Source organism: Chrysemys picta, chromosome 4, assembly GCF_011386835.1.
Source record: "Chrysemys picta bellii isolate R12L10 chromosome 4, ASM1138683v2, whole genome shotgun sequence".
Lineage (NCBI taxonomy): Eukaryota > Metazoa > Chordata > Testudines > Emydidae > Chrysemys > Chrysemys picta.
In genome coordinates this window covers 20,082,766-20,109,507 of record NC_088794.1, presented here as the reverse complement: position 1 = coordinate 20,109,507, position 26,742 = coordinate 20,082,766, and the positions used below count along the sequence as shown (strand labels likewise).

The window sequence follows — 26,742 nt, the reverse complement described above, 5'->3', positions numbered from 1 at the left end:
CTGGCCAGCTCTGGCTACAGGAGTGTGCACCAGCTAAAACTATGCAGAAAAGATTGAGTAGCATCCATGAGTCCGAAATTCACTCCTAGTGGTGTTAGTGAAGGTCAGGATCCTTGATCAAGATCCTGGTGTAAGTCAGGAAGGAAGGAGAGTGAGTCATCTGTGGAAACCATTGGGAGGATGAAGTCTAAGGGGACTGCTTTAAGTGGTTCTGAATTTGGAGTAATCTGTTTGTTTCCTGTACAGTACATGGCTTCATGAGCCTTCCCCTCAGATATGACCCCAATCTGTCCTCCCCTCCTTAGACCAGCACCAGATATCATGTGGCACAAGAAAGGAGGAGAGCTCCCAACAGACAAAACCAAGTTGGAAAATTTTAACAAGGCCCTTCGCATCACCAACGTCTCTGAGGAAGACTCTGGGGAATACTTCTGCTTAGCGTCCAACAAAATGGGCAGCATCCGCCACACTATCTCAGTGAGAGTGAAGGGTACGTCATTTTATCCTACCATTTGAATTACTTGAGCCATTAGAATTCCAGAGCCATACGGAGGGTGAGAGGGGGCTGCTCGTGTTTGCTCAGGCCTATGCTAATAGGATGAGCTGTGCTTTGCAGAACTAAGCTGGATGTTTGCCTATACCCACGCACATTTGCAGCTTGACCAGCCCTGATCTCCTGATCCAGGTCCTCAGTTGGTGTAAATCAGCATAGCTCCGTGGATTTTTTTTTTTTTAAATAGAGCTACATTAATTTACATCACGTAGTAGAAAAAATTCTATCGCTGCTTTTTTAGCTCATGTAGGAGTGCATGGCCATCCCTCCCCATCAATCTCAGAGGGAGGCCATGCCCCCTCGCGCTCAGGTCTCTCCCTAGGCCAAGATTGTTGGGAGATTGGCAGTCTCTGAGGCCCTGGCACACTAGGCAGGGCCAAGTGGCAGGTAATCCAGTGTTCTGACTGCAGACAGGGCAGAGCAACCAAGAGTTTATAGGCTCAAGCCATTCGGCAGGGCAGAGCCCCCCAACAGTCTAGGGGCTCAGGGCAGTCTGACATCCTTGTTCTGGCAGACAGCAGACAAATGTAGGCCTCTAGGCCTACGGTGGGGAGGCTGCCACTCCAGGGTTAGGATTGGCTAGGAATGTTAGGCAAAGATCAACTGTAAAGATTTTACTCTTCAATACTCAGCATAGCCAATGCCTATCTGTTTTCTAGTGGCTAAAATATAGGACTTGACTTACAGCGACATCACTTCCGCATTGGTGAAGGGTCCATTTCCCACAAGTGGCGTCTGGTGGGGAACTTTTTCAATGGGGTCAGCTTCAACAACTAATTAATGGAGAGGAATTCAGCGGAGGTAACCGCAATGCATGTATAACTTGTCTGTACACATATTCCTGTCATTAAAGCGGCCCCTTACTGGTTGGACGAACCACAGAACCTTATTTTGGCCCCCGCTGAGGATGGTAGACTCGTGTGTCGAGCCAACGGGAACCCGAAGCCTACAATCCAGTGGCTGGTGAATGGAGAGCCCATAGAATGTAAGCAAGCTCATGGCTTTGGGACTCCCTAGCAGGGATTGAATTGTGTTCATCATAGAATCACGCACCAAAACATGAGGAATTTCATATAGATTGCTTCTCTTTTCAGGGTGGAAAAATAATAAGCATGAGCCATGCTAAGGGTGTTTTCAAGATCGTAGTTATTTGAGATGTCCCAAGCACACATGCCTTCCTCATGGTGTCTTCCATCATCCTTTCCATGAGTGGAAGATCTAGTTATGGCAGTGTTACAACTGGGACACAAAAAATAAAAGTTTTTGGTGTATTTAAAAATCACCAGTAGCAATGGTGAGAGCCAAGAAGAGTGCAGGCAGGTGTCCATCAAGCTGGTAGCTCTCCCGTTACCCTTCAGTCCCATCGAGGTACACTCCCCTCCATTTATGAGGAGATGGAATACTAAAATGAGGACTAGAATGAAATTCACATTGGACTGGACAAACCAAGACTAACAAGGATAAATCCAATATTTGTGTTGAACAGAGAAGTCTTAATTTAAAATTAAATGTGTGTATAGGTGTGAGAGTTCAGGCAACTAAATGACTGGATATCTGTGTGTGTTATGTAATGTCTAGCTCTTGGTATTTTAGGATTAGTTCCTAAAACAATGGATTTTTTTTTTTAATTTCCCTCACTAAAAGTAATTTGTCATGGAATCATTGAAGAATCTTATCAATGCCTAGCTTAATGTAACATTTGCTTCTGCATCAGAATCCTTCTGTAATGCTCATTGGCTTTAGATGCATGGTTATGAATTTTGGAGCAATCGCATTTCAACAAGACCCTTCTAAAAAGAAACCGAAAATGGCCCTGGAACTAATCCTGCTAAACTCTTTTGGTCACTTCAGATAAAGTAGAGAGAAAGGTCATCTAACTGTTAATTCTTCAAGGAGTGTCCCTGTGGGTGCTCCACTTTAGGTGTCTTGGGGTCCTGCGCTTGTAATCGGAAATTTGTAGGAGCAGTGCCCGGTTGGGCCGCATGTGCGCCGTAGCCATCTCACGCCGCTCCGAGCGGTTACATAGCGGTGCACAGCCAACCGTCCCCCAGTTCCTTCTCTACCCCAGAGAATCGGTGTGAAACTCTGAAGTAGAGGGGAGGAGGGAGGATAGTGGAGCACCCAGAGGGACAAGCATCTCGAAGAACCTCAGTTACTGCACAAGGTGAGTAACATTCTTATCTTTCAGGTAAATAAGGTCTAGGTCACATAAAAGACCCTAATCCATGGCCCATATGATTACCATAAATAATAATTTTCATTCTCCCACCATCACTAATCACTCACTACAGAGTGGATGGCAGAGAGGAGCAGGTTGAGACTGAAATTGACTCTCTAAATCCTCCTCAGTGCTGAACTCAACATTTTCCAGGCATTACCACCCTGCTTTGTGCTCCAGTTAGAGTGTGTGTGCCATAAGGGCCAGTGTCTGAACACAAGCACTATTGGCAGCATGCCAGGCCAGACACCTGGCATAGCCCCTACTGATCTTGGTCTGTAGATAAGCAGAGGACTTCACAGACTCCCATGCTGGCACTCTGAAAAGCTTTACTCCATCCTCAGCTTGCTCTCTTGGATATGTTCAGTAGGATGACCCATTGTAAGCGGGGTGAGGGTTTTGGATGTCTCGGGGAGGGGGGTTAATGGGATTTGGAGCCTTTCACCCAAGTAAAGTTTAATAGCAAATCGAAGAGCTCTCTCTTTCTCCTTCTGTTTGTTCTGAAGCTGCTCCTCCCAACCCAAGTCGGGAAGTGGCCGGAGACACCATTGTATTTCGGGATACCCAGATTGGCAGCAGTGCCGTGTACCAATGTAACGCTTCCAACGAACATGGCTACCTTCTGGCTAATGCCTTCGTCAGCGTTCTGGGTAACTATCTAATGCTACAGATGGTCTGCTGATATCTGTGTTATGGAGGTGGATTGGGAAGGTCTTTACTGTGAACACAGGAGTTCCTTAACTGCCCAGCCTAGAAGTGTCCATAAGAAAACAGTAATCTCTGAATTCATGAGTGAAATCACCATCTCCCATAGAACAATGTTCCCCAAATCTCTGGCTAATTTAAGTCATGATAGCTAGCAACTGTAGTGGCTTAAGACTGTTAAGGATGCTGGTGTTGGCAGGAAGGCCAAGCATCAGGGCTCGTGTTGATAGGAAGGCCAGAAATAGAAGGTAGTAAGAGACAGAGAGAACAGTGGGAGGGTAAAAGTGAAGGGAGGGGATAGAAGGAAATACGGGAGCTTTGCAAAGCCTTGAAGAAGGAACTTGAATTTGAGGTGCAAGAAAAAGAGGGAGTCCCATGACTAGAGAGGAGAGGTGGGGAGATGGTGCGGTTCCAGCACACAGGATTTTAAAAAAACACTATGTTCTTTGTTGTTTAAGATGTGCCTCCCCGGATTCTTGCCCCACGGAACCAGCTGATCAAAGTGATTCAGTACAACAGGACCCGCCTTGACTGCCCGTTCTTTGGCTCCCCGATCCCCACTTTGCGCTGGTAAGGATTCCAACACTCAGAACTGCTGATTGCAATGGACTTTGAAATGAGCCACTTCCTGCTGCTGCTTCCTCTTACAATAGTTTCTTGTATTGTTGTGAGGTTTAAGAATGGTCAGGGAAGCGCCCTGGATGGAGAGAACTACCAGAGGCATGAAAATGGGAGCTTGGAAATAAACATGGCTCGGAAGGAGGACCAGGGAATCTACACCTGCGTCGCCACCAACATTCTGGGTAAAGCAGAGAACCAGGTTCGTTTGGAGATCAAAGGTAAGACTCAGTGCTGTCAAAGCATTGCACGTACAGGGCCTTCTCCTCACAAGCACCCATAATTTTACATGTGCAATAGTTTACACCCACAAGTCGGGTAGTTAGCTGGCTAAATCCAGTGCTGTGCAGCACAAGTCACTGTGCATCAGCACAAACTTATTAGCTGAGTACAGGCCCCTTTTGAAAACACGTGACTAATGAGTGGCTTGGGAGCATAAAAGTGGGTGAAATTATTACTGTGCAGATAATGGAGTGTAGATCTCAGTGCCTTGACTCAGTGGTCAGTGTAATGGATTTGGGCCATTTGGGGTGTTACCTGATCTGCCGGGATGCCACTGAGTCAGCCTCTTCTGCCAGCCTGGGTCCCCTTTACCTGCCCTTGGTGGGCTAGACTCACAAGCCTCTGCACATAGGCAGGCCACACCCAGGTGCACAGAGAGAGACAGATCCGCTCTGGAAAGATTCAGCCTTAAGGGCTTGCCCCAACACTCTGGTGCTCACTCTCTTTAAGAGGTACAAACCCAAAGGTTTTATGAAATTTGCCGCCTCTCTCAATGTGGAAGAGGATATGCACAACTTCTTGCCCCCACTCCCCCCCTTTAGAAATTACATAAACATGGTTATATTATAAACAAGAAAGAAGTTTACTAACCACAAAAAGATTAATTTAAAGTGAATAAAAGAGATGACCGAACAAAGCAGATTACTGACCAAATAAAACAAAGTACACAAGCTAAGCTCAATATACTTAAGAAACAGGTTACAAAATGTAATTCCTCACCCTAGATATTGTCTTAGGTAGTTTCCTTCACAGACCAGATACCTTTCCAGCCTGGGTCAAGCAGTTCTTCTTTCCCCACTCCCCAGTTCCAGTCCTTTTGTTTCCAGGTGTTTTCAAGTATCTCTTTGCACAGGGAGGTGGAGCAGAAAAGAACTGAAGACTTTGATTGTTTTCCTTCTACACCTTATATAGGATTTCCATAAGGCAGGAATCCTTTGTTTGATTCCCCCACCTTCCAGTGGGAAAATTCAGCAGTCCAAGATGAAGTTTAGTATCAGGTGACCAGGTCACCTGACTCTGTAGCATCACAGTGTCCATGAGTCACTGGCAGAATGGAGCGTCCTGCAGGAAAGACAAGCCTTTTCACAGTCCATTGTCCTCACTGTTGGGCCATCAGCCCTGTCTGGCTTTTCCATTGTTGTACCTGAAGTGTTAGCAGTGGGTGTCACCCAAAGTAGCATAGTTGAAATATAGATACATAGTCAATATTCCTAACTTCAGATACAGAAACGATACAGACATACAAATTGGATAATCACATTTAGTAAATTATAACCTTTCCAATGATATCTTACAAGACCCATCTTGCATAAAGATTCATATTCATATCATGAGCATATTTTCATAAAGAACATGGAATGCAGCGTCACAGTCGGCAGTCAGATACTGTTTGAAATATAAACTGTTTGGCTAAAGGACAGTTGTCTCCCACGGGGTTCAAGATCATAACCTGTTGCATTAAGACATAAAAATATTTGTACCTGAATAGTTACTGGCATTTGCACATCCTGCTTTTCAAGGAGGCCCGTGTACACAACCTTTCCAGATCGGGCTGTGCTGGAAACAGCAGTCTGTGATAACAGAGCTGTTACACACCAGGGCACTATATTGGGCACCTGGACAATTTGGGCTGTATTTAGTTTTGTGGTCAGTTGGGGAAAATGCGTGTTTTTAAGACAAAGGAAGTGGGAACGGAGACAGTAAAACACTTCTTGCTCCCTGCAGTGCTACTATATAGATATTACATATATACACACACTACAATAGAGATCTAAAGTAATCTTGGCTTTTTCATTCAAGCGCTCTAAACACTGGCTTAAAAATAACTCACTCACTCTTTTCTTCACAGATGTGCATTTCTTACTAAAAATATGACTTTTCTGTAAAACGACATAAACCAAACTCTGCTCTACCTTACAGCCATGTAATCCCCATTGAGTCCAGTGAAGTCATACAAGTATAACTGGGAGCCCAACACATTTAGTTTCCATTAAATGCAAGACTGATTTTCAAAGAAGCCTAAAAGAATTCAGTGGTGACTGGTGCCTAACTCCCTTGGCCTTCATTGAAAATCACATCATAAAGGATTTATTTTTCCTTTACCAATTTTTTTGTTACACACTTCCATAGTCACTGGCAAAGCAGCAGATCTTAGCAGCTGGAGTATGGTGTAGTTTAATATCACAGAATTATGTGGTTGGATACTTGAAGATCTGAATGATGGTCTGAGGACTTTATTTTGTTTTTTTAAACAAACCGCCTAGAGCATGAGATAAATATCAGGCACATTGAAAGACATAAAAGGTGTGCAGCAGTAGTGGCAAGGTCACAGTTCAAGCAGCAATAAAATGTTTGAGTAAAGCGAACAGTTTCTGTTGGGGCTTCGCTTTCCTAGTAAAATGCCCTTTGACTCAAAAATACTGTTTTAGATAATGTCCGTGTGTATTAAAGGTAGGATGCGTTGCTGAGTGTAAGATAGGTGGAGTAATACTAAATTACCCAGCTTATAAGCAGGTACTCGTATGTATCGGAGACAACTGAGTGTGGCCAGCTGGATGGCTTGTGGCATTTGACACATGTCCACCTATGCCTGACTTTTACAAGTCACACTATGTCTCCCCTTTTCCAATCTTTGGTTTGGGTACCGAGCTATAGACCCTACTGTTATATGCCTACAAGTGACATCATGTGATTCTTTGCAGACCCAACTAGGATCGTGAGAGGGCCAGAAGATCTGATTGTAAAGAGGGGCTCCCTGGTTCGATTAGACTGCCGTATAAAACATGACTCTACGCTGAAACTCACAGTCACCTGGCTGAAAGATGATACGCCTCTATACATTGGAAACAGGTCTGTGCACTGCCATATGACTGTATGTCTGTAGTTACATGTGCCTTCTGTCTCCCAAGATAGCACTACTCTTCGCTCTGTCTTTATAGGATGCTCGTTTCAAGAGCCAGTGCATATAAACAACTTGTCTGGTTTCACAGCCCAGACGGCATTTCCCCCATTCAACCAGGAGAGGGAGAGTATGCATAGAATAACCAGTGTCCCTATGATTCAACACTGAGTGGTACTACACTTTTGTGGTGTTAGTTACTTCAAATGGAAAGTGACTAGCTAGTTACACAAGACTCTTTGATCTCAGGTTTCAATATAAAAAAGATGGAAATCAGTGGGTTGTTTTTTTTAAAGAATTGCAATAAAGCATCTTGGTTTAATAACTACAGATTATTTCAGAATTAATATTTGTCTGCTTTGACCTACTGTGCCAGTACAATTGCAATTCACCTTTCCCAATCTCTGTCTCCCATCTGGAGAAAAGGAAATGAGCTTTTGATCTTGGGACTCAGACTGTTCCCTGGTCACAACTTTGTTCCCAGAGAAGAATCTGATTTCATCTCCTGGCCTGCTATGATTATTTCATCTACTTAGTATGTGTAGCTACACACCACTGTAGAGACGCTGATGCCGTGGGAATAAGTTCAGTATGAATACCCGGTTAGATCAATTATGCATCTGCCCTGGACAAAATATATAAAAAACAACAAACAGAATGAAAAGTACATCCCTGCCCTGAAAAATGTAAAACATGAGTCAAACTCAGCTAGACTTACTCATGCAAGTAGTCCTATGGAATCCAATGGAACTATTCACATAGGTTAGGACAAAATCCTTCAACACTATATGCTTTTGTTATCAATTGTATCCTTTCCAGGATGAAGAAGGAAGATGACGGTTTGATAATCTATGGCGTGGCTGAAAAAGATCAAGGAGATTATACGTGTGTAGCCAGTACTGAACTGGACAAAGACTCTGCCAAAGCATTCCTCACCGTGCTAGGTAACCATTCTTCCACCTGAATTTACTACTAACCCGGAGATTGGAGCCTCGTTGAAAACAAAGTAGTAGAACTAAAGGCATTGGTTTGTTAGTACAGACTGATTTTTAGTGTCATGTTCTCACAGCCAAACTTGGGTAATGCATAATCAGACACCGCGAAATTTAAAAAATGTTTAACATTTAACGTAATCTAATAGGTTTGTAGGTCAAGCCCTTATTGTCATAGTTGTTGGTGGTTTTACGTAGGTTTGCTGTGAGCTTCTTAAGCAAAGTAGCGTAATAAAAATGGTTCGTTTCTCCACCAGTGTCTTAATGGGGCTCAGTGAATACGTGCAGCCTCATTTCAAACCTGCTCTAATGTTGCAATTGAACCTTCCAGTTCAGCAGATACTGAAAATAAAGGAGTAGCGAGGAAAAGACAGAATACATAAGGAGAATAAGCCAAGTTGAAATTGTCATGGAAAAAGTTACCCACGCATTGATTTTAGTTCACAGACTCAAGCCTGAGGCCAGTTTATTGCAATACATACCAACACGTTGGGGTAGCAGTCCAAAAACTACCACACCTAGCACGGCACGCAGGCTGCTTTTATTCCTTCAAACCGCAAGCATAGTACAAATAATACGCCATTTGCGAGTAATAAGAGTTGGGGTCTGTCCCCTTTTCCCGATACCTTCCTAATCATTTCACGAGAATTGGGTGCGTATTGGGTGGGGCGTTTCTGGGTGGTACTTGGCACCAATTGGGATGTTTTTCTCGTCAAGGTACATATTATTTTCCGGGGTTTTACGGCTAAGGGCATAGGGGTTTATCACAGGATGCCCAAAGAAGATATATGATTGGCTAGTTTGGCAGTTAGCTGGAACTACAGGAGAAGTTGGCCTTTACTAGAAGCAATTTCTTCATGTAAGCGGTTATTATATTTCATAAACAAGCGGTTATTATGTTGCTGAGGCCTTCTGCATTGCTCCCGCTCCCTCCCCCTCCTCCTCCCTCCTCTGATCATAACCCTTGACCGAATTTGGCAGGGAATTGTACAGCTTAGTCTTGTTCAGGCCCTGGCCTGTACTGCCTTTTATAAGGGCAGTCAGTATATCGAGCCTCTGTCAGAGGGCCTGATTTTGGGCCTTCGGTGTTACTTTGGCTGTCATAAAGAAGGCCACCCAGTTCTTTTTCCCCACAAAATTAAATACAGAAAGACTGAGCTGAAAGGAGATGGGGGGGAAAGAAAGCAATTCTTATATGGAGCCAACAATGTTCAAACATTGGCGCCTACGGTTAGGCACCCAAATAAGAGGTCTGCCATTCCAATTGAAGTCAACAGAAATTCAGGCTGCTCATGACCTTTGAAAATCAGGCCCCTTATTTAGATGCTAAGCTATAGTGGGAGAGAGAGGAAACATGTCCTGTCCCTACAGGCTTTGCTCCAGGTGGAAGTGGTAATGAATCTCTCCCTTTTTGGCAGGGGGAGGAATGGATTTAAACTACAGGGGAAATGGGTTTTATAGACTGGAACTGGGTTTGTGGCCGTTAGACCTACTCTCAAACTTTAAACTCCATGTGGAGGCTCATCTACCTTTAGTTCTCAACTACCAGAAACCTCTTGAAGAGTCTGTGTCTGTTTAAATCAATGCTGAATGTATTGCTGGCTCAGGCCTCACAATGCCCTACTACACTCAGTATGCCGTAAGAATCCTGCATCCCTAATTGCTCAGCTAAATTTGATTTTTCCATTTTTTAACACAATTGTGTTTAAGCTAATTAACTCATTTGTTTCTCCCATGCGCAGCCAGCACAAAATGGATTAGAGATTATGGGAGCCCTTTGGGGTCTCTAGGGGAGCAGGCTATAAATACCGATGCTCACTAGGTCCCACACTGGAAGGGAAATCCTGGTGGAATTGGCCTCTGTAACTTGTTTTTACTACATGCCCCTTTGATAAGCCAAGTTTAATCACTAAACTAACTCCATTAACAGCCACTCTCTTACCTTGCAGCTGTCGTGTCTGCTCCAACTAATCGTATGACAGCCTTACCCAAAGGTAATCACCACTAATCAGTTTGGTTTATTGAAACCCTTTTATTTGTATATGCTTTTTGTTTTGTTTGGCCTTTGCAATAACTCCAATGGGAAATATAGGGGTTGAAAAGCCAGAGTCTGATGCTCCAAAGCCTGCTATGGTAAGTTATTTCTAAGAGTTGTCACAACTAACCATGAGCAGAAAGCTGCTGTGATATGTTTGTAATGGTTGTCTGGGTGTCAAGGTGCAGTATGGTATAGCACAAGAATATCACTCACTACGGGCAAGGTGGCAATGGCAGAGTGAGTAAGACCCTGAAGGGGGAGGTAGGAAACCTGGTTCTGCCACTGATCTTCTGGGATGTTGGCCAAGTCACTGCCTCACTCTGCCTTGGTTTCCCTATCAGTAAAATGAAAACAGTTAGTTGCTTGCATGGCTTCTCTTAATTAATGGCTCTCTCTAAAGGGAAGGTGACCCAAGAGTGTAGGGTCTTATGACATGACCTTGTTCTACAACAAAAAACATGGTTTGTTTTCCTTGTCTTTTTGTTAATCCACCATCCGTACAGTATATAACCCAGCATGTTTTTCCTTAGGTTTGATGCCTTTGTTCTATTTGCACACACCTCTTTCTACATTTGAATGTAGTGGTTGGGCATTGCCAGCCCCACCAATATACCCTGGAAAGGCCACCTGTACTCCCCCAAAGGCTCCTGATGAAGGGCACAAGAGTGCTACATTGTTCAGATTAAGAAAACACACTTGTCTAAGAACTGAATGGAAACAACTCCTGTCACATGCAGCCACTCCCCAAAGAGCCATCAGCTGGCAATGACTTTCTCACTGCTGCCTATGAGAGTTAGGCAGAACTCTCAAAGGCACCCAAGGCATTAGGTGTTCAGTTCTCATTGACTTTCTGTGGGATTGCCCAAGGAGCCAAACTTTGGTTGTTACTTTGCCAATAGAACGACCTGAGCGGCCTCGTGACCTGGAGCTGACAGACCTGGCGGAAAGGAGTGTGCGCTTGACATGGATACCCGGTGATGACAATAACAGCCCGATCACAGGTTGGTGCTCACCCCTCCCCTCTGTAACACCAGACCAGGCTGTATTCATCAAGCTATTGTTTTCGTTAACAAAAGTCTGTCTTCCTCTGGGAGTTGGGAGAAACCCTGCCATTAACCTGACCTCCCACCTCTCTCCTGTCTAGATTACGTGGTTCAGTTTGAAGAGGACAAGTTCCAACCTGGGTTGTGGCATAACCATTCCCGTTACCCAGGGAGCGTGAACTCCGCTGTTCTGCGCCTCTCGCCCTATGTCAACTACCAGTTCCGAGTGATAGCTGTGAACGAAGTGGGGAGCAGCCTGCCCAGCCTTCCCTCTGAACGATACCATACTATTGGGGCAAGTAAGTACTTGGAGTCAAGTTCCAAATAACTCACTGTTGGGACTTTGTTCTCCGAATGGCTTTCATCTGTCATGTCAGAACTCAGACACTAGGCGAGGGTTGGCTAGAGTTTCTATTACAAGCCCATTTTCCATGGGTGTTGAACTCACAGGGCCTGGTACACATAAAGCCAGAGTAATGTGACTGAGAGCAGAACTTGGTTCATGTACTAATAGGTTGGGATGAATCTTGAAGTATTTGGTTAAACCCTGTGCACAGTGGCAAAATTCAAGATGGAAGAGCTAATGTGGGTAATTTTTCCAGTGTAAGCCGCTTAGAGGGGGGTATTCCTCAAACAAATCAATCTTTCCATGATGCTGCAACTGCAGAGGAGGAAAATCCTTCATCCCCTCCTCCTGCAGGAAGCTTAGAAGCGTATTTGAAAGTTTGACACTAGGGCTGTTTTCTCTGCAGCTGGCAGTATCCTTCCCCCAGCCCAGGTAGACAAGCACATGCTAGGTCCTCTCAAGAGAGCACACTGAAAAATAAGCAGTGTGGACCCTGCAGAATGGGCTGACCAGGGAGGCATGCTTCCAGGAACAGTGTAGATATACCCTCAAGGATCTATCATTGTAAGCTGCCAACTCCCTCCACTATTCCCAAGTATTGGCAGAGATCCCAGAACAGGCTGGGTGTGCAATGCAGGTCAGTGCAGCTCATTTTTGAGTGCCCTGTGTGTGTGTGTGTGTGTGTGTGTGTGTGTGTGTTCAGTGCTGCAGAGAAAAAAAAATCATATTTCTAGTACAAGGTACTTATGAACCTAAATCTCTGGGTTTTGGGAGTGTTAAGCAAAATGGAGTGCCCACAAAATATGGCTTCCTTCTAATAGCTGCTTGGGACCTGCTCTTTTCAATTACATCCCTCAGCTTCTGATTCACAGATGTCATTGATTACTCTTGTTCAGATTTACTTCACTTAACACAGAAGGCACCTTCTAAATGTATAGGACTAGACATTTGAAAACAACCAAAATACGTGGCCTAACTTGGAAAAGTGCTGAGAAACCTGCAGCTTTCCACTTTCCATTGACCTGAATGGAGGGCAACTCATTTGTTGTTTTCAATTATCTTTTAATAACCAGTTTGCTCTGTGCATGGCTTTTAAATGCCTACATTTTCAACAGTGTAAGGCAAGGTTTTTATGCGGATTTCAGGTCCAGAAATCAACCCAACAGGAGTTCAAGGAGCAGGGACTCAGAAAAACAACATGGAGATAACTTGGACAGTGAGTTTAATTTTTTTTACTACCCCATAGCTGAAGGTGCCAGGGTCTGTAAAGCCAGATCTAAAAAACATTTTATTTCAATGGGCTTCGTTAAAACTTTCAACTTCTGGCTACTTTTAAGTCAAGATGATCTGCTTATTCTTTCTCTTTAACCACCAAGGGCTATTACCATTCAGAATAGTTAGTGAGGAAGTGTCACATGAATGCTAGGATTACTCTGTGCTTCAGCCCTTTTAAGGTGAGCATATTTAAATCACACCTCATGGACTCCCCCTTACATTCTAGGTAGCTGCCAGAATAAATCAATTCTCATGCAATTGTGATTGGTGTTTATTTTAATAGCCCCCAGAAAGACATTCCAAAGAGCTTACTCATTTTAAGACAGGAGTCTAAGGTGAAGGTTACACAAGTACAAGCATGTGATTATTCAGTTCAGAAACAGTGACTTTTTTTTTTTTAAACTCCATTGTTGACTCACTCCTTGCAGGCACAAGTGAGACAGTGACTTCTTCATCCATATAGTGAATGAGGACTACTTTAGTCTTCCTGCAGAAGCCTGCTCATACAGTGTACTCAAGTGTTAGCATTAGGGATGAGGTTGGTCTCCAAGATCTGTTCACAGGAGTGGAAGCAAAAGAAAAGTTGTTAGATTACACCTGATCCTCAAGGAACTGCCCTTCTCTTGCCTAAATACTGCTTCCAATTATTCTTTCTGATCTTGTTCATTAAGAGTGACACTTGAAGGCAAAATGTCACTCTTAAATTTTCCAGGGTACATAAAAAATTACTGTGGCTTGGTTCTTGAAGGAAGCCTGAGAGGAGGATAATTATATAGAAGGTTTCAGAGGACAGACTTTCATTCCTGAAGCAGCTGTACGTCCTGCCTGGACCTACACAGCTGTCACCAGGAATTAAGCCAAAGTCTGGTGTGGGGAAGGGATAAATTGCAACTTTTTATTCAGGCCTGTATTATGCAGTGTAAATATACATAATACCTTATTTATCTTTTTGTCCATTAAGCCACTGAATGCGACTCAAGCTTATGGGCCCAACCTGAGGTACATAGTGAAGTGGAGGCAAAGGGAATCGCGGGAGAGCTGGAGCAATGAGACAGTGAGAACCACAAGGCATGTTGTCTGGAATACACCCATCTATGTGCCCTATGAGATCAAAGTGCAAGCAGAGAACGACTTCGGGAGAGCTCCAGAGCCTGACATTATCATCGGCTACTCAGGGGAAGATTGTGAGTATTTTCCTACCCAGAGCTATTAAGTATTACTGGGTGGGGGGGGGGAAGAGAAAAGTGAAAGTTGTCAAGCTACCCTCTCCTACTGGAGATGGAAAAGCTACACTGCAGCTCAGGGGGACACCCTTAGAGCCATGCTTGGTGTCACAGCAATCCAGTTCCTGGTGATTGGAGGAGGAGGCGGGGATGATGACTCTTCAGGTTCCATTCCTAGCTCCGGCACCAAAATATCTGTGCAGCCCCAAGCCAAATTACTTATATTCCAGTTTGCACAAATGGAGGTCATCACTTCTGAGAGCGATGTGGGCAAGGAGGTTTGAGTTTGGGTATTTTGGCCCTTGGATGAAAGGTACAGCTGGGCAAAGTACTGTGTTGAACTTAGAGGTGTGATTGCAGCTCTGGTAGGCTTTACCCAGGGTTCTGAGAGGACTTGTGCAGCCACATCTGTATTTAGTCACACTAGCAAGATTAGAGCTAGTATGGGTGCCTACCTGAGCTGCAAGTAACTCCTCCCCTCTGCTCTGAGGGAAGCATAGTTTAATTACATGATAATCATGCATGCTGGTCAGAGGGAAATCCTGGATTAGATTGCTGTACCATGGCTTTAGAGAATTAAATATCCACTATAGCTACTTGTATGTTTATCTCCTACTCCTTTCCTCTGGGCTACTGGTTTCATTGCCTGCAACAGATAGGGGCTCTGAACTGTAACATTATTATAGGGTTTATTTTTTAAAGAGAAAGTATTTTAGTTCCATCTCCACTGCACCACATGACTGGGAGTCTTGGCTTGAACTCCTGCTGGGATTGTTGTTAGGGCTATGGGCTCAGAACTTCTGAAAAGGAACCCCATAAGAGGTCACCTGGAATAGCACAAGGACCACCTCTCACTGACTAGATGAGCTCAGAGCACAAAATATGGGTACTACTACTACCACGAAAGGGAAAATAAATAACTCAAAATCCTACTGGCCCTGGGTCTGCCTCTTGAAGCTTGTGGCTAAGAGAGCAGGGGATAGATAAAGAACTTAAAAAGAATACAGCTTAGATTGTGTTACACACACATTACGGCAGTGCTGTGATGCTACACAGTTGACAGCTTTCAATGCCTTAAGGTATTTCTCTCAGTTTAAAGTAGATATTGGGGACTGTGCATTTAGGTTCCACAGGGACCCAAATATACCTGAATGTGTGTCTTGCTGGAGCTAAACTAAAGTGAGATTTGGCCTTGAAGAGAATTCTCCAGTTCTTGGAAACAGATCTCACATTATTTAGCTCCCTAAATGACTGGGATAATTATAAAAAGATGGGAAACAATCTAAGTATGAACACTAGATCCTGAACATGCCCCTAGTGAATAGAACGTGCAATGGGCTAAACTACTGGATAGGTTTGTTCCAATCGTTTCCCCTCTAAAGATGCTAACCTTAGAAGTGCTTTTACTTCACTCCCAAGCCTCCCTGATAACAGTATATTTACCTTCAGCTTATTGTTGTTCTGTGTGATTCAGAGTGGCCAACATCTGCTTTTGACCTAGGATGAAAGACAAAAAACCGAACAGTTATCCTGAACATTCTTGGGGGTTAATCCGTGGATAAGCTGGGCAACATCTTCGTGGGCTAGTGTGGCCTTAGTTTTTCCAAAGGCTTCTAAGGCACATAACTGGGGCTGCTTTAACAGTAGCAAATTAAATTTGGGGTTTTGTGGCCATGCTGCTGAAATACTTTTGTATAGCTTAGCCCTTGCAGGGTTAGCTCTGTATACCCGGCAACCATTAGAGGCCATCAGAGTTTAGTTGCATCACTCCCTGGGTGAGCACACTAGAAAGCGCTGATTCCCCTGGTATTGTGTAACTAAACGGTGGTGCAGAAGAGTTTCCTCTGACCCAACTACCCTGTGCTAAGTACCATTTATAATGTTACTTTGTTCCACAGGCTTTTTGACTGACATGCTGCAGTGCCAATCAATATTAGAGCTGTGCAAACTCTGCACGTAGGATCTGCAAGCTAGATCCTCAGGCACTTAACCCATTGCTAGAAGCGAATGAGTCACAGCATGGTTGCTTAGAGGCATCTTCAACCAATTCAAACCTCCAAGGGACCATATCACTCCCTCACTGGGATAGGCCTTCAGAATCTCTACTTACCTTAGGGGTTTTCAGGGACGTATTAGACATTCACACATTTTCCATTTCCTCTCCTACTGCAAAGTGCACTAGTGAAAAATGTTTCTGGGGGGGGGGAGGGGGGGAATCCTATTGGCCTTTAAGGGCTGCTCTGTCCTTGGTCCTGAAATGAACAGACTATCTTGTCTAAAGCTTCACATAACTGAATTCCTATTGCAAAAGTCTTTAACCAGCGGTTTCTTTCTGGCAAACTAAACTTGGCTCTTGCTTTGTTGGAGTGGCATCTGTAGTTCAGGGATTGCTTTACTGTGAGTTATGTATCGTCTTTCATTGTTTTACAATGTCTTATTGCCTGGTTTCCCTTTCTCCTCCCCCCCCCCCCCCCCCATAAACTGGTTGTTTTGGAGAGCAGTTTCTGCCACAAGATACAGTACATTTTTCCAGTGTTTGCAACAAGCTCTCCTGTTCTAGTGATTTTTGTAAACTTTTGACGTTTGCATGTTAAATACATAACCTATTAGATTAAGGCTAGATGACCATAATGATCTTTTGTATTTTGATCTCTGGCATGGAAACTTGCCCAGTGACTCCTGCATCTAGCCCTAATTTATTACAAACTTTCTTCCTCCAATAATTTCCAGCAGAGACTAGTGATTGGGGGTGCCTCACTTAACACCTTTAAAAGAACCTGATTTTCAGAGGATAGGTGTGCTCCATCCTTTCTGAATCTCATCTCTTCTAGATCCAATAAGACATCACTAATCACTTTTGAAAATCTTTGCTAGGGATGTCTTTTGTGATTCTCCAATGCGTGGGTGCAGTAGCTTCAAATGAGTATTCCAGAAGAGATCAGAAGTTCTTGTACAAGCTACAGTGAAACCAAAGCAAGTGCCCTTCCCCATTAGAAAGATAGTCTGTACAGGTTGTTCACTCAGATCTACTGCAGGCTCTAGCCATTCTTTATCACCACATGAAAGCAAAGGGTTGTTCTGCTATTGTGTAGCGTGGTGGCAGTTGTCCCTTCCCCTCTGGGTCCTAGCAAGGCTGGATTACTGCCTCATATCAGGGGAATTAGTGAATCAGGTGCTAGCCCCTGACCCTCTTGGCAGGGAAGAGCACCCAGCAGCCTGTTGTCCTAGCTCTGGCAGACAGACAAATGTAGGCCTCTTGGCCTATGGTGGAGGCTGCCACCCCAGGCCCATCCTACTCCACCAGGTCCCTGCCCAGGGCCCTAACAGTGGAGGAGTGTCCACCACTAGGTTAGTGGAGATCTGCCCAAAACACCCTGGCCTGGATTCAGGCAAACCCAACCCAAAACCAGTCTAGTGTCTATAGGCTACTTCCCCTTTGGTTCCTCAGCTCACTGGGTGTCCTCCGTCTCCCTGGGCTAGACAGCCAGCAGCTCCTCTGTCTCCTCGGGGGTCAGCAGTGAAGTCAGAGGCCTAGCAGCAAGCAAGCTACATCTGTCTCCTTCCCAAGCTCAGTTCCAACTGAGCCGGAGGCTCTACCTTTTATACTTCCTGTGGGAGGAATGAGCCAGGCCTGACTCCACCCACCCAGGCACAGGGTTCCTCCCCGTCTGGGTCAGAGGAAGTCCACATGGCCACGCTACATTTTAGTACATGAAGCGAGTGCTGCAGGAGGCAGCTAAGTTTCTGGCAGACTGTCACAGTCCTAACCGTTAATTGGAGCAGAGAAGTGTGACAGATCGCTTGCTCCTCAAAGTTGCTAATCCATTGTAGAGGCCTGAGAGAAGTGCTGATGTTAAATGGATCAGGAGCGACCGCACAGCAATACCAAGAATGGCTGACAAATTGTAACACATTTCTTTCCCTCCTGGGAAGGCACTGCCAGGAGCAACCCATGTATCCCATAGATTCAGAACCTGCCTGGTCAGAAAATCTCAGGTATATCAGATTAGCCTAGATGGTGAAGAGGACAATCACAGTTAAGGACACTGTGCCAGATCCTCTGCTGATGTAAATCAGCATAACTTTATAGACTTCACTGGAGTTCCAATTGACACCAGCTGAGAAGCTGGATTCCTATTCATTTGCAGTGCTCTATCATGCAAGTCAACTTGCACCTCATTCTGTTGGTTTCTGAATAGAGCACACAATTTAGACAGACATGCTTCCAAGCTGTGCTACAGCAGTAGCTGCATTCAAGACAAAGGAGCAGAGAGGGCTAGCCAGTTTAAAAACATATGCAAGCATATGTCTGAAAGATGGAGCCAGCTACAGTGTGGCTGCATCAGTGTTTACTGGGTAATTGCTAAATGGTCAACATGTTGCACTACAGCTGGATGCACTGACCCAAAGTTGCTGCTTCCAAACTGCATAGTCCTGTTGGATTGTGGACACACTGGATCGGCTCCTCAGCTGGTGTGTAAATCTGAATAGCTCCATTGGCTTCAGTGAAGCAATACCAGATTACACCAGCTGAGAATCTGGGCCATGGTGTTTCATCATGGCTGAACATGAGCTATTGCCCTTTTCAAAATCTAAAACTCCTAAAATTAGCAAGTTCTTGTTAAACAAGGAGGTAATTCCTGTATCTGGTCAAAAAAAAAATACTAGCACATCATGGGAAACATTTTTAAGCCATTCTCTTTAGAAAGTTGGCTGTACTGACCAATGGGTAGAGCAGAAGTCTCTGAACAGAGTTTCTTGGACTGGATTCCCAACTCTGCCACTGACTGTGGGGGGGGGGGGGTGCGCGCGCGCGCCTGAAGTGGATTTTGACCTCTGTGCCTTGGATATGTAATACTTCACATATCACAGCTCCCTGCTAGTGTAGGAAAATACTTTGAGATCTTCAGATGAAAGGTGTTAGGGAGGTAAATATGTTCTGGATATTGCTTCTCCAATTTCATTATCTGGGACCCACATTCATCCCTTGAGTAAATAAGTAGTTTATCCAAGAACTCTGGAATTGACTGGCTCCTGCTCTTTTGTTGCATCAGCTGTGGAAATCCTTGAAGTGTGACAAGCTTGTGACTTGTGAGATCCTGTCTTCCTGCAAATATTCTAACGTATAGACAGAACTGCTCCTGAATGCCACAAGGTGGCAGCAGGGGCTTTTGAGAGTCTGATATTTACCCCAGGACGACTATAGAATGAAAAACAAAATGCCCCAAAAACCTGCCTAGCAGGAATCGCAAGAGATAAACTTCAGAAAAAAATGGGGTGTAGACTACTGTTGGAATTAAAAACAAACAACCCAATGTGTGCCTAATCTACACTTTGCTTTATTCCTGAATGCTTAGATCCCAAGGCTCCCCCCACTGATATTAGGCTAAAAGTTATAAACAGCACGGCAGTCAGTCTCCAATGGAGCCGAGTATACCCGGATACCATCCAGGGACAACTTAAGGAATACAGAGTGAGCAAAACCAAATCGTTTGGATATTGACTATTAATACAGCTAACTTTGCTCACAAAGGGTGACCTGGAAACATGGCCAGTGTGCAGTGGGGATGACACAAAACAGTAAGTTGGGCCTAATAATCTTGGGTGCCATCATTCTGTGGGCACATTAGTGATCATGCCTCGCCGTTCTGGAACAACACCTGTGTGTTGAAGACTAAAACACCCAGGCTCACTTTTGTTTAATGACTGGAAAACAAGATCTACGGAAATCTTGTTTGCAGGGGCTGATTTAGAGCCAGATTCTGCTCCCATTGAAGTTCAATGGCAAAACTCAGGACTTGAATGAGAGTAGGATTGGGCCTTCTAATGAGACTTAGTCCTGCCTCTGCAAACATGCACAGCCTAATATGTGCTACTGATTGGAGTCTTTGCTCTTACAGTCAGAAAAGAGTCTGTTTGATGCCCACATCACTGAGCCCCGTACTAGGGTTCAAGGACTACATGGGCCATATAAACAGCACTACCTTCCCCCACCCCAAAGGTGGCCTCTGCTAAGTAAGGTTGAGGCATTGCTGCTGCTTGTATTCTACCTAATTAAGACAACTCCTGTCTCTAGAACTGTTAAGTTCCATCCTTTCATCATTATGCAACGTGCATGGTTTTCATGGGAGAAGGGGGAGGAGAAAGAACCCTCTGATACCCACACACTGATTTTTGTGTCATCCCTAATGTACAAACAGTCTTAATAAATGCTATCTGGATTTGCCCCGGTCAAGATCTAAAACAAAACCATACTAACGGAAAGCTAAAAGTATAGAGCTAAATATACTGTATACTCATTGCAACAACTGTTCTTTATCAAATGTATGCACTGCTAATAATCTCACATGTGCCAGCTGGAGTGCCTGATCACAACAAGCAAAAGTCTGGACTTAAGCAAAAATCTGATAGAAAGAGCTTTGAGACTTTAGCAATCTATGTTGGTGGCATATTCTGTACATGTTCATACTTTTCAAATCCAAGAATTCAGTATTCATAGAAAATTCTTTGAATTCTGCCTTTGTTTTCATTACTCTTGTGCACCATTGTATATCTATTTTCTATCTCAAAAAAAAATCTATATTTGTAGGGATTTGAATCAGCACCTTTTCAAGTTCAGACTTTTAATTGTGCCTGAACATATTAAGCCTCTTCCTTTCTTTATAGTTAAAATTTACCAATTCATCTGGAGGGGTAATGCTCTCTGCCTAGAGCCGAGGACTGGGAACCAGAACTGTTGGGTTCCATCCTGATCTCTGCAGCTGACTCACTCTGTGACCTTGGGCAAATCACTTAGCCTGACCGTTCGTCAGTTTCTGCATCTGTAAAACGGAGATAATATTACTGACCTACTTCCTGGGCAGTTATGAGGCTTAATTAATTGTTCTAAAGCACTTTGAGAGGCAAAGAATTGTTATGCTTTATTAATGAAAACCAATTGTACCTGAATGGGAAAAGCTTCACTTGCCCTACATATTTCTTGAAGGCCTATTTCTGGAGAGAAAGTAGTTTGCTGAAGAACCTGTGGGTCTCCAAAAAAAGGCAGTCTGTGGGTTTTGTTGGAGACCGACCAAGGGGCATAGTGTCCCGGCTGTTTCCTTACAGCAACTACAAACTGGAGATGGTTGTAGTCAACGGGAGAGGAGATGGGCCTCGGAGTGAAATTAAGGAGTTCACAACACCTGAAGGAGGTAGGTTCTTCTGGAATTTTCGCAGGCATACGCTGTTATATGCTTTGTGCACATGCTGGGAAAAACTCTGCTCCACAGTACAGACCTAGAGCCTTAAAATTCCTCCTGCCCTGTATGGAAATTCCATAGAATGACACCGATCCTGTTTAAAAATGAACAGAACCACCTATCCTGTGCAGGAAAGGTGCAGCTCTAAGGCTCCAAAGCTGTCTCTCTGCATTTCTCTGCCTGGAGCACAGGTATGTACATCTTGCTGTAGCTCCTAATGGCAGAGGTACCCATAGAATCATAGGGTTAGAAGGGACCGTAAGGGTCATCTAGTCTAACCCCCTGCCAAGATGCGGGATTTGTTGTGTCTAAACCATCTGAGACAGATGGCTCCAGCCTCCTTTTGGAAACCTACAGTGAAGCAGCTTCCACAAGCTCCCAAGGCCTCAGTTCCATTGTCCTGCTGTTCTTTATAGTTAGGAAGTTCTCCTCCGATTTAATCTAAATCCACTACACTGTAATTTGAAGCCATTGTCTCCTCCTGTGGCAAAACAACTTTTCTCCATTTTTTTGTAGCAGCCTTTCAAGTATTTGAAGACCACTATCATGTCCCCTCTTAGTCGCCTCTTTTCCAAACTAAAGAGACCCAGTTCCTTCAAGCTTTGCTCATATGACTGCATTCTATCCCTTTGATCGTCTGTGTCACTCATTTCTGGATCCTTTCCAGTTTCTCTACATCCTTTTTATACATTGGTGACAAAAACTGGACACCGTACTCCAGCTGAGGCCTACCCAGGGCTGCGCAGTACTACCACCTCCCATGACTTGCATGCTATGCCTCTGTTAATTCAATCTAAAAACTTTATATTTTTTTTGCAACAGCAGCACAATGCTGACTCATGTTGAGGTTGTGATCCACCACAACTCACCAATCCTTGCCAGCAGTACTGCTGAAAAGACAATTACCACCTATTCTATATTTGTGCTTTTGTTTTTTCTTCCCTAAGTGTAGCACCTTACATTTATCTTCACTGAATTGCATTTTGTTGTTTATAGCCCAATTCTCCAATGTATCAAGATCCCTTTGAATTTTAGCTCTGTCCTCCAGAGTGTTGACATCCCCCATAAGCTTTGCATCATCTGCAAGTCTGATCAGTATGCTCTCTATTCCTACATCCAGGTTATTTATAAATGTTAAACACCCAACCCAGACCAGATCTCCATGGAATCCCTCTTGAGACTTCCCTCCAGTCTGACATCATTCCTTTAATAGTTACTCATCTGTATGATGAGTTATTCCAGAATAGCTGTTCCTGATTAACACCAGGCATGGATGCTCTTATCCCAGAGTAACTGTATATTACTCCTAATTAGTTAATCCATTTCCAGAGTGGATTAAAACTAGTTCAGAATAAGAGCATCCACCCATGGCGTTAATCCGAAATAGATGATCCACATTAAATTTACATCCTACCTGAGTCTGAATGAACTTCTATGTGTAGACAAGCCCTTAGTTCTTTTTATCTGTAAATTCAAGACAACTTTTCTAAGGACTTTAGTGCCTGGGAGGAGAGGTGCTGGGCTGACTTCCCTGGAGACTGAAATGCTCTATTTATCCCCACACAGGTATGTGCTGCACCATACAAGTGTCCCAACTCTGATTGGGAAGGACCATCCCCAGTAGGGGAGATAGTAGTTTAGTCTCCATGTGATTTGATTCTTGGCTTCTCTTTCAAGGTTGCCTACAAAGGGATCAGTTAGTACCAGTTGTGGTGAGATTAAGGATGGGGACACCATCACAGCTGGACTGAAACCCAGCAAGTTTATTTTGCACAAACCTGAGCAGGATTTGAACAGAGACTAGCCCCGTTTCTCTCATAAAAGGAAGCTGTACAGGGCCAAAGGGCTGGCACGCTCCACCATGGGAGCTGTGACTGTTCGCAAAGGGGGGTTGTCTGTCCCAGTGCTATATTTTGCCCTCAGGAGTGGCAAGGAAGGGGGCCAAGATTTTGAGATACTGACGTTTCCAAAGGCCAGCAGCACTGAGTCAAAGTACAAGAACACCCCAAAAAGGATGAAAAATAGGCCAAAGCCCACAATACCCATGCCACTCTCTGCAACAGATGGAGGGTTAGTGATTAGAAGTGCAGCAGCCAGAGGAACAATGTAGTTACTACAAAGGAAGTGTTGGATGGTGCCAGCTTAGGTCACCAAATCCTCCCCTGTGGCAGATTATCCCAAGACTGATGGTTCACGCAGTAGTTAGATTCACCAACCAGTCACAAACTGTGCTCCTGATCTCTCCCCCCCCCTCCCCCACTGGTTATCAAGAGGCTAAAAAAATTACTCCCACCAGCAAATTGGTCCAGCAAAGTGAGAAGTTCACTTAAAACTCACTATGTTCTTCTGATCCCCAAGTGGCCAGACACGTTACCAGATCAATACTAGTTTGGATCTTACCCAAAATACCACACTGCCAGCCAGTCCTTTAGTATCTAAAGCTAAAGGTTTATTATAAAAGAAAGGGAAGGACCAGGGTTGTTAAATGGTCAAAGCAATCAGATACATACATATGACTTCAGAGTCCATATATCAGGTTCTTAGCAGTATTGGTGAGTTTGCTGGCTTGTAAAGTCCCCCTGAAACACATCCAAAGTTTGGATGGGTCTATCAGTCCTTTGTTCAAAGCTTCACTTTATAGAGAAGTTACTGCAGAGATGAGAAGCAGGATTGAAAACAAAATAGAGACAATGCAGCTACCTTTTTATAGCCTTTGCTATGTGGCTTGTATATCCTCTGTCCCAAACACAAGCTCACAGTACACGGACACAAAAGCACGGGAGTCCCCTGTCCACAGGCATGGCCCTAGTACAGGTCCTGCTGACTCATAGGCATAGCCCCTGCCTTCTCTCAATGGCTTCATTGTATAGCTGATAGGCAATTAAGCAGGCTAGTTAGTGCTGATGCTAATCTGTCTGGGAGTGTCACCCAGATACAGCACAAGTTTCAGATACAGATATCACATATTAACTCACAATACAAAGATGACATATATATGTGAACAAGATCATACTTAGCAAATTACAACTTTTCCATTGATACTTTCCATGGCATATCTTGTAAGATTCATTGCAATGGGCAATATTGGTATTAATTTATAAATGGTCACCTATATTCCATAAAGGTTAAGGGCACACCTGTCTCTCTCTGTGGGTATCTAAGGAGGGAGAAGGAGACAGTCTGAAAAACCACCTGGAAAATGATTTCCTGAAAACCTGTGAAGTGGTTTCCATGTGGCAGGGGTCACCTCCTAATCCCCTCCCTCTTCAAAATGGAGCTGAACCAAAGCTCTGGACTCACTAAGTCTTCCCATTGCCTTGAATGGGCTTTGGGTCAGGCCCAGGACTCTCCAACTTATCTATCAGCCAAACAGCAGCCAAGGATGGGATGTCGTAGGGGTTTAGAGCAACGAGAAGCTAGTCTGAAAACCCAGAACACATCTGCAAACTTTGTGTATATCAGGGCATGAGTTACTGTCTTTTGCAGGGAGATTTGGCGCTTACTAACAGTGCTCAGAGAGGAGCAGGCAAGCAGTCAGCAAACCTCCCACATACCCAGTTCTGCCAATGGCCCTCACCCATAACCCCCCTCTGCTATTCCAGTCCGGCGCTCCCCACACATACCCCCAGCTGTGCCAATGCTCCATAGTCCTGACCTACAGCCCCCCTCTGCTATTCCAGTCCTGAGCTCCCCACACACCCCCCAGCTGTGCCAATGCCCCATAGTCCTGACCTACAGCCCCTCTCTGCTATTCCAGTCCTGAGCTCCCCACACACCCCCAGCTGTGCTAATGCTCCATAGTCCTGACCCACAGCCCCCTCTCTGCTATTCCAGTCCTGAGCTCCCCCGGCCAGCTCTGCCAGTGGCTCTCCATCCTGACCCACAGCCCACTGCTATGCCAGTCCTGGGCTCCCCCACTCCAACCTCAAGAACTGCCAGCTCACCCTTGACTATTCCCTCACCTTGGCGTTGTAGACCCAGACCTCATCTGAGCAGACACCGCCAGTTGTGGTGAGTTATGAGTTCTGCAGAGCTGTGAAATGCATGTTTCTGTGGTGTTAAAAACCCATTGGGTTTTGCATGGACAGTACCAGACTCAGGGCCAGGACAGTAGTTCACTCTGCCTCTGACAGACACTCCCTGATCTGCTGTGACTGGTGCTGTGACTGGTGCAACCTCCAGCTCCAGCCCAGACTTGGCTCTGAGCACCAGTGGTTGCAGCTTTGCACACCAGATGGAGAAGGAAAGCCAGCATCTTGAAGCTTTTCCACTTCAATTAATTACCAGTTGGGCCAGTAAAAGGCTCTGAAGTGCACTATGGACTGGAGGTTAGGCTGCTGCCCTTGAGGGGAGACCCTGCTTCACCTCTTCCCTCTGCCTGTTAAGAACAGGTTTGAAAAGGGAGCTTCTTTCCTCTGGAAGCTGTTCCACTGTAACTATTAATTGAGCCAAAACAAGACTGATTTGCAAGAAGCCTTCTATAGCCAGCCCTAGGGGTTAGGGTACTTACCTGAGATGCTGGTTTAATCCCCCCTGTACTGGAGGAGAAGAAAGGACTTGAGCAGCAAGATTTTTTCTGTGCTGGTTTCACAGAGGGGACCTAGTAGGGAAGGGTACCCCCCTTCACAGCTGGGCCTTTTAAAGTTATTGCCCCTGCTGGGGTGTTAATGATTTGCAGGATGAGGAGGTGGGGATTAAGACCTTCCCAAGGTTCACTGGTTGGGAGCAGGTGGAAGCTGTGGGTTCCCCCCCCCCCGCCCCCTCCCCCTCCCCCTCCCCCTGCACACACACCTGATTTCACTTCAGGCTTATGCCAGGGCATATCACAGAGTTTGAGTGAGTAAGGGATGCAGTGTCATGGGGTGAGTTGTTAACTCTTCAGCGATACTCAGTGAACCCAGGGAAACAGCCTGGCTCAGAGGTTGGGGTTTATCTACTCCAGCTGGTGTGGCTGGAAAGAAACAACTTTTCTTTTGCACAAAGTCGAGGGGGGAGCAGTATTCCCATAGAACATATCTTGCCTTCCCCTAAGCTGACCAATATGCAGCTCCCAAACCCAATAAGCCCAGCATTACTAGACTTTTATTTTGGGTCTGTGAGCAAGACCTGGAATGTCAACAGGTGCCAGAGATGCACAAAGCCTGCAGTAGGATTTGTTTAAAGGCAAACAATGCTAGTAGCAGGCCTTGGCTATCATTGGCAGTGCAAAATTAGGGTCATGGTCAAGGGCCTGCTGAGATACAGCTCCCTTCTCCTCCCAGCAAATGACCTGTGCTTAATATCAGCTGCCTATATCATGCCTGACCCCCAGC

At 44.8% G+C, this 26,742-nt stretch overlaps 1 protein-coding gene and 1 long non-coding RNA gene across 2 annotated transcripts in view; one reads left to right on the top strand and one right to left on the bottom strand.

The window, feature by feature from the left end:
- Positions 1-26,742, top strand: part of NFASC (neurofascin) — a 187,835-nt gene that overhangs the window by 109,758 nt on the left and 51,335 nt on the right. The window contains 12 exon segments of the mRNA XM_065591527.1: positions 306-490; positions 1,407-1,538; positions 3,278-3,421; positions 3,935-4,046; positions 4,149-4,315; positions 7,079-7,226; positions 8,095-8,219; positions 10,217-10,261; positions 11,205-11,306; positions 11,450-11,647; positions 12,840-12,910; positions 13,931-14,153. Coding sequence (XP_065447599.1) covers positions 306-490; positions 1,407-1,538; positions 3,278-3,421; positions 3,935-4,046; positions 4,149-4,315; positions 7,079-7,226; positions 8,095-8,219; positions 10,217-10,261; positions 11,205-11,306; positions 11,450-11,647; positions 12,840-12,910; positions 13,931-14,153 — 1,652 coding nt within the window.
- Positions 13,386-26,073, bottom strand: LOC135982909 (uncharacterized). The gene is made up of 3 exons (XR_010600394.1): positions 25,941-26,073; positions 15,636-15,689; positions 13,386-13,522 (listed from the first exon to the last, which is right to left on the bottom strand). It is a non-coding gene; the product is annotated as an uncharacterized LOC135982909 (long non-coding RNA).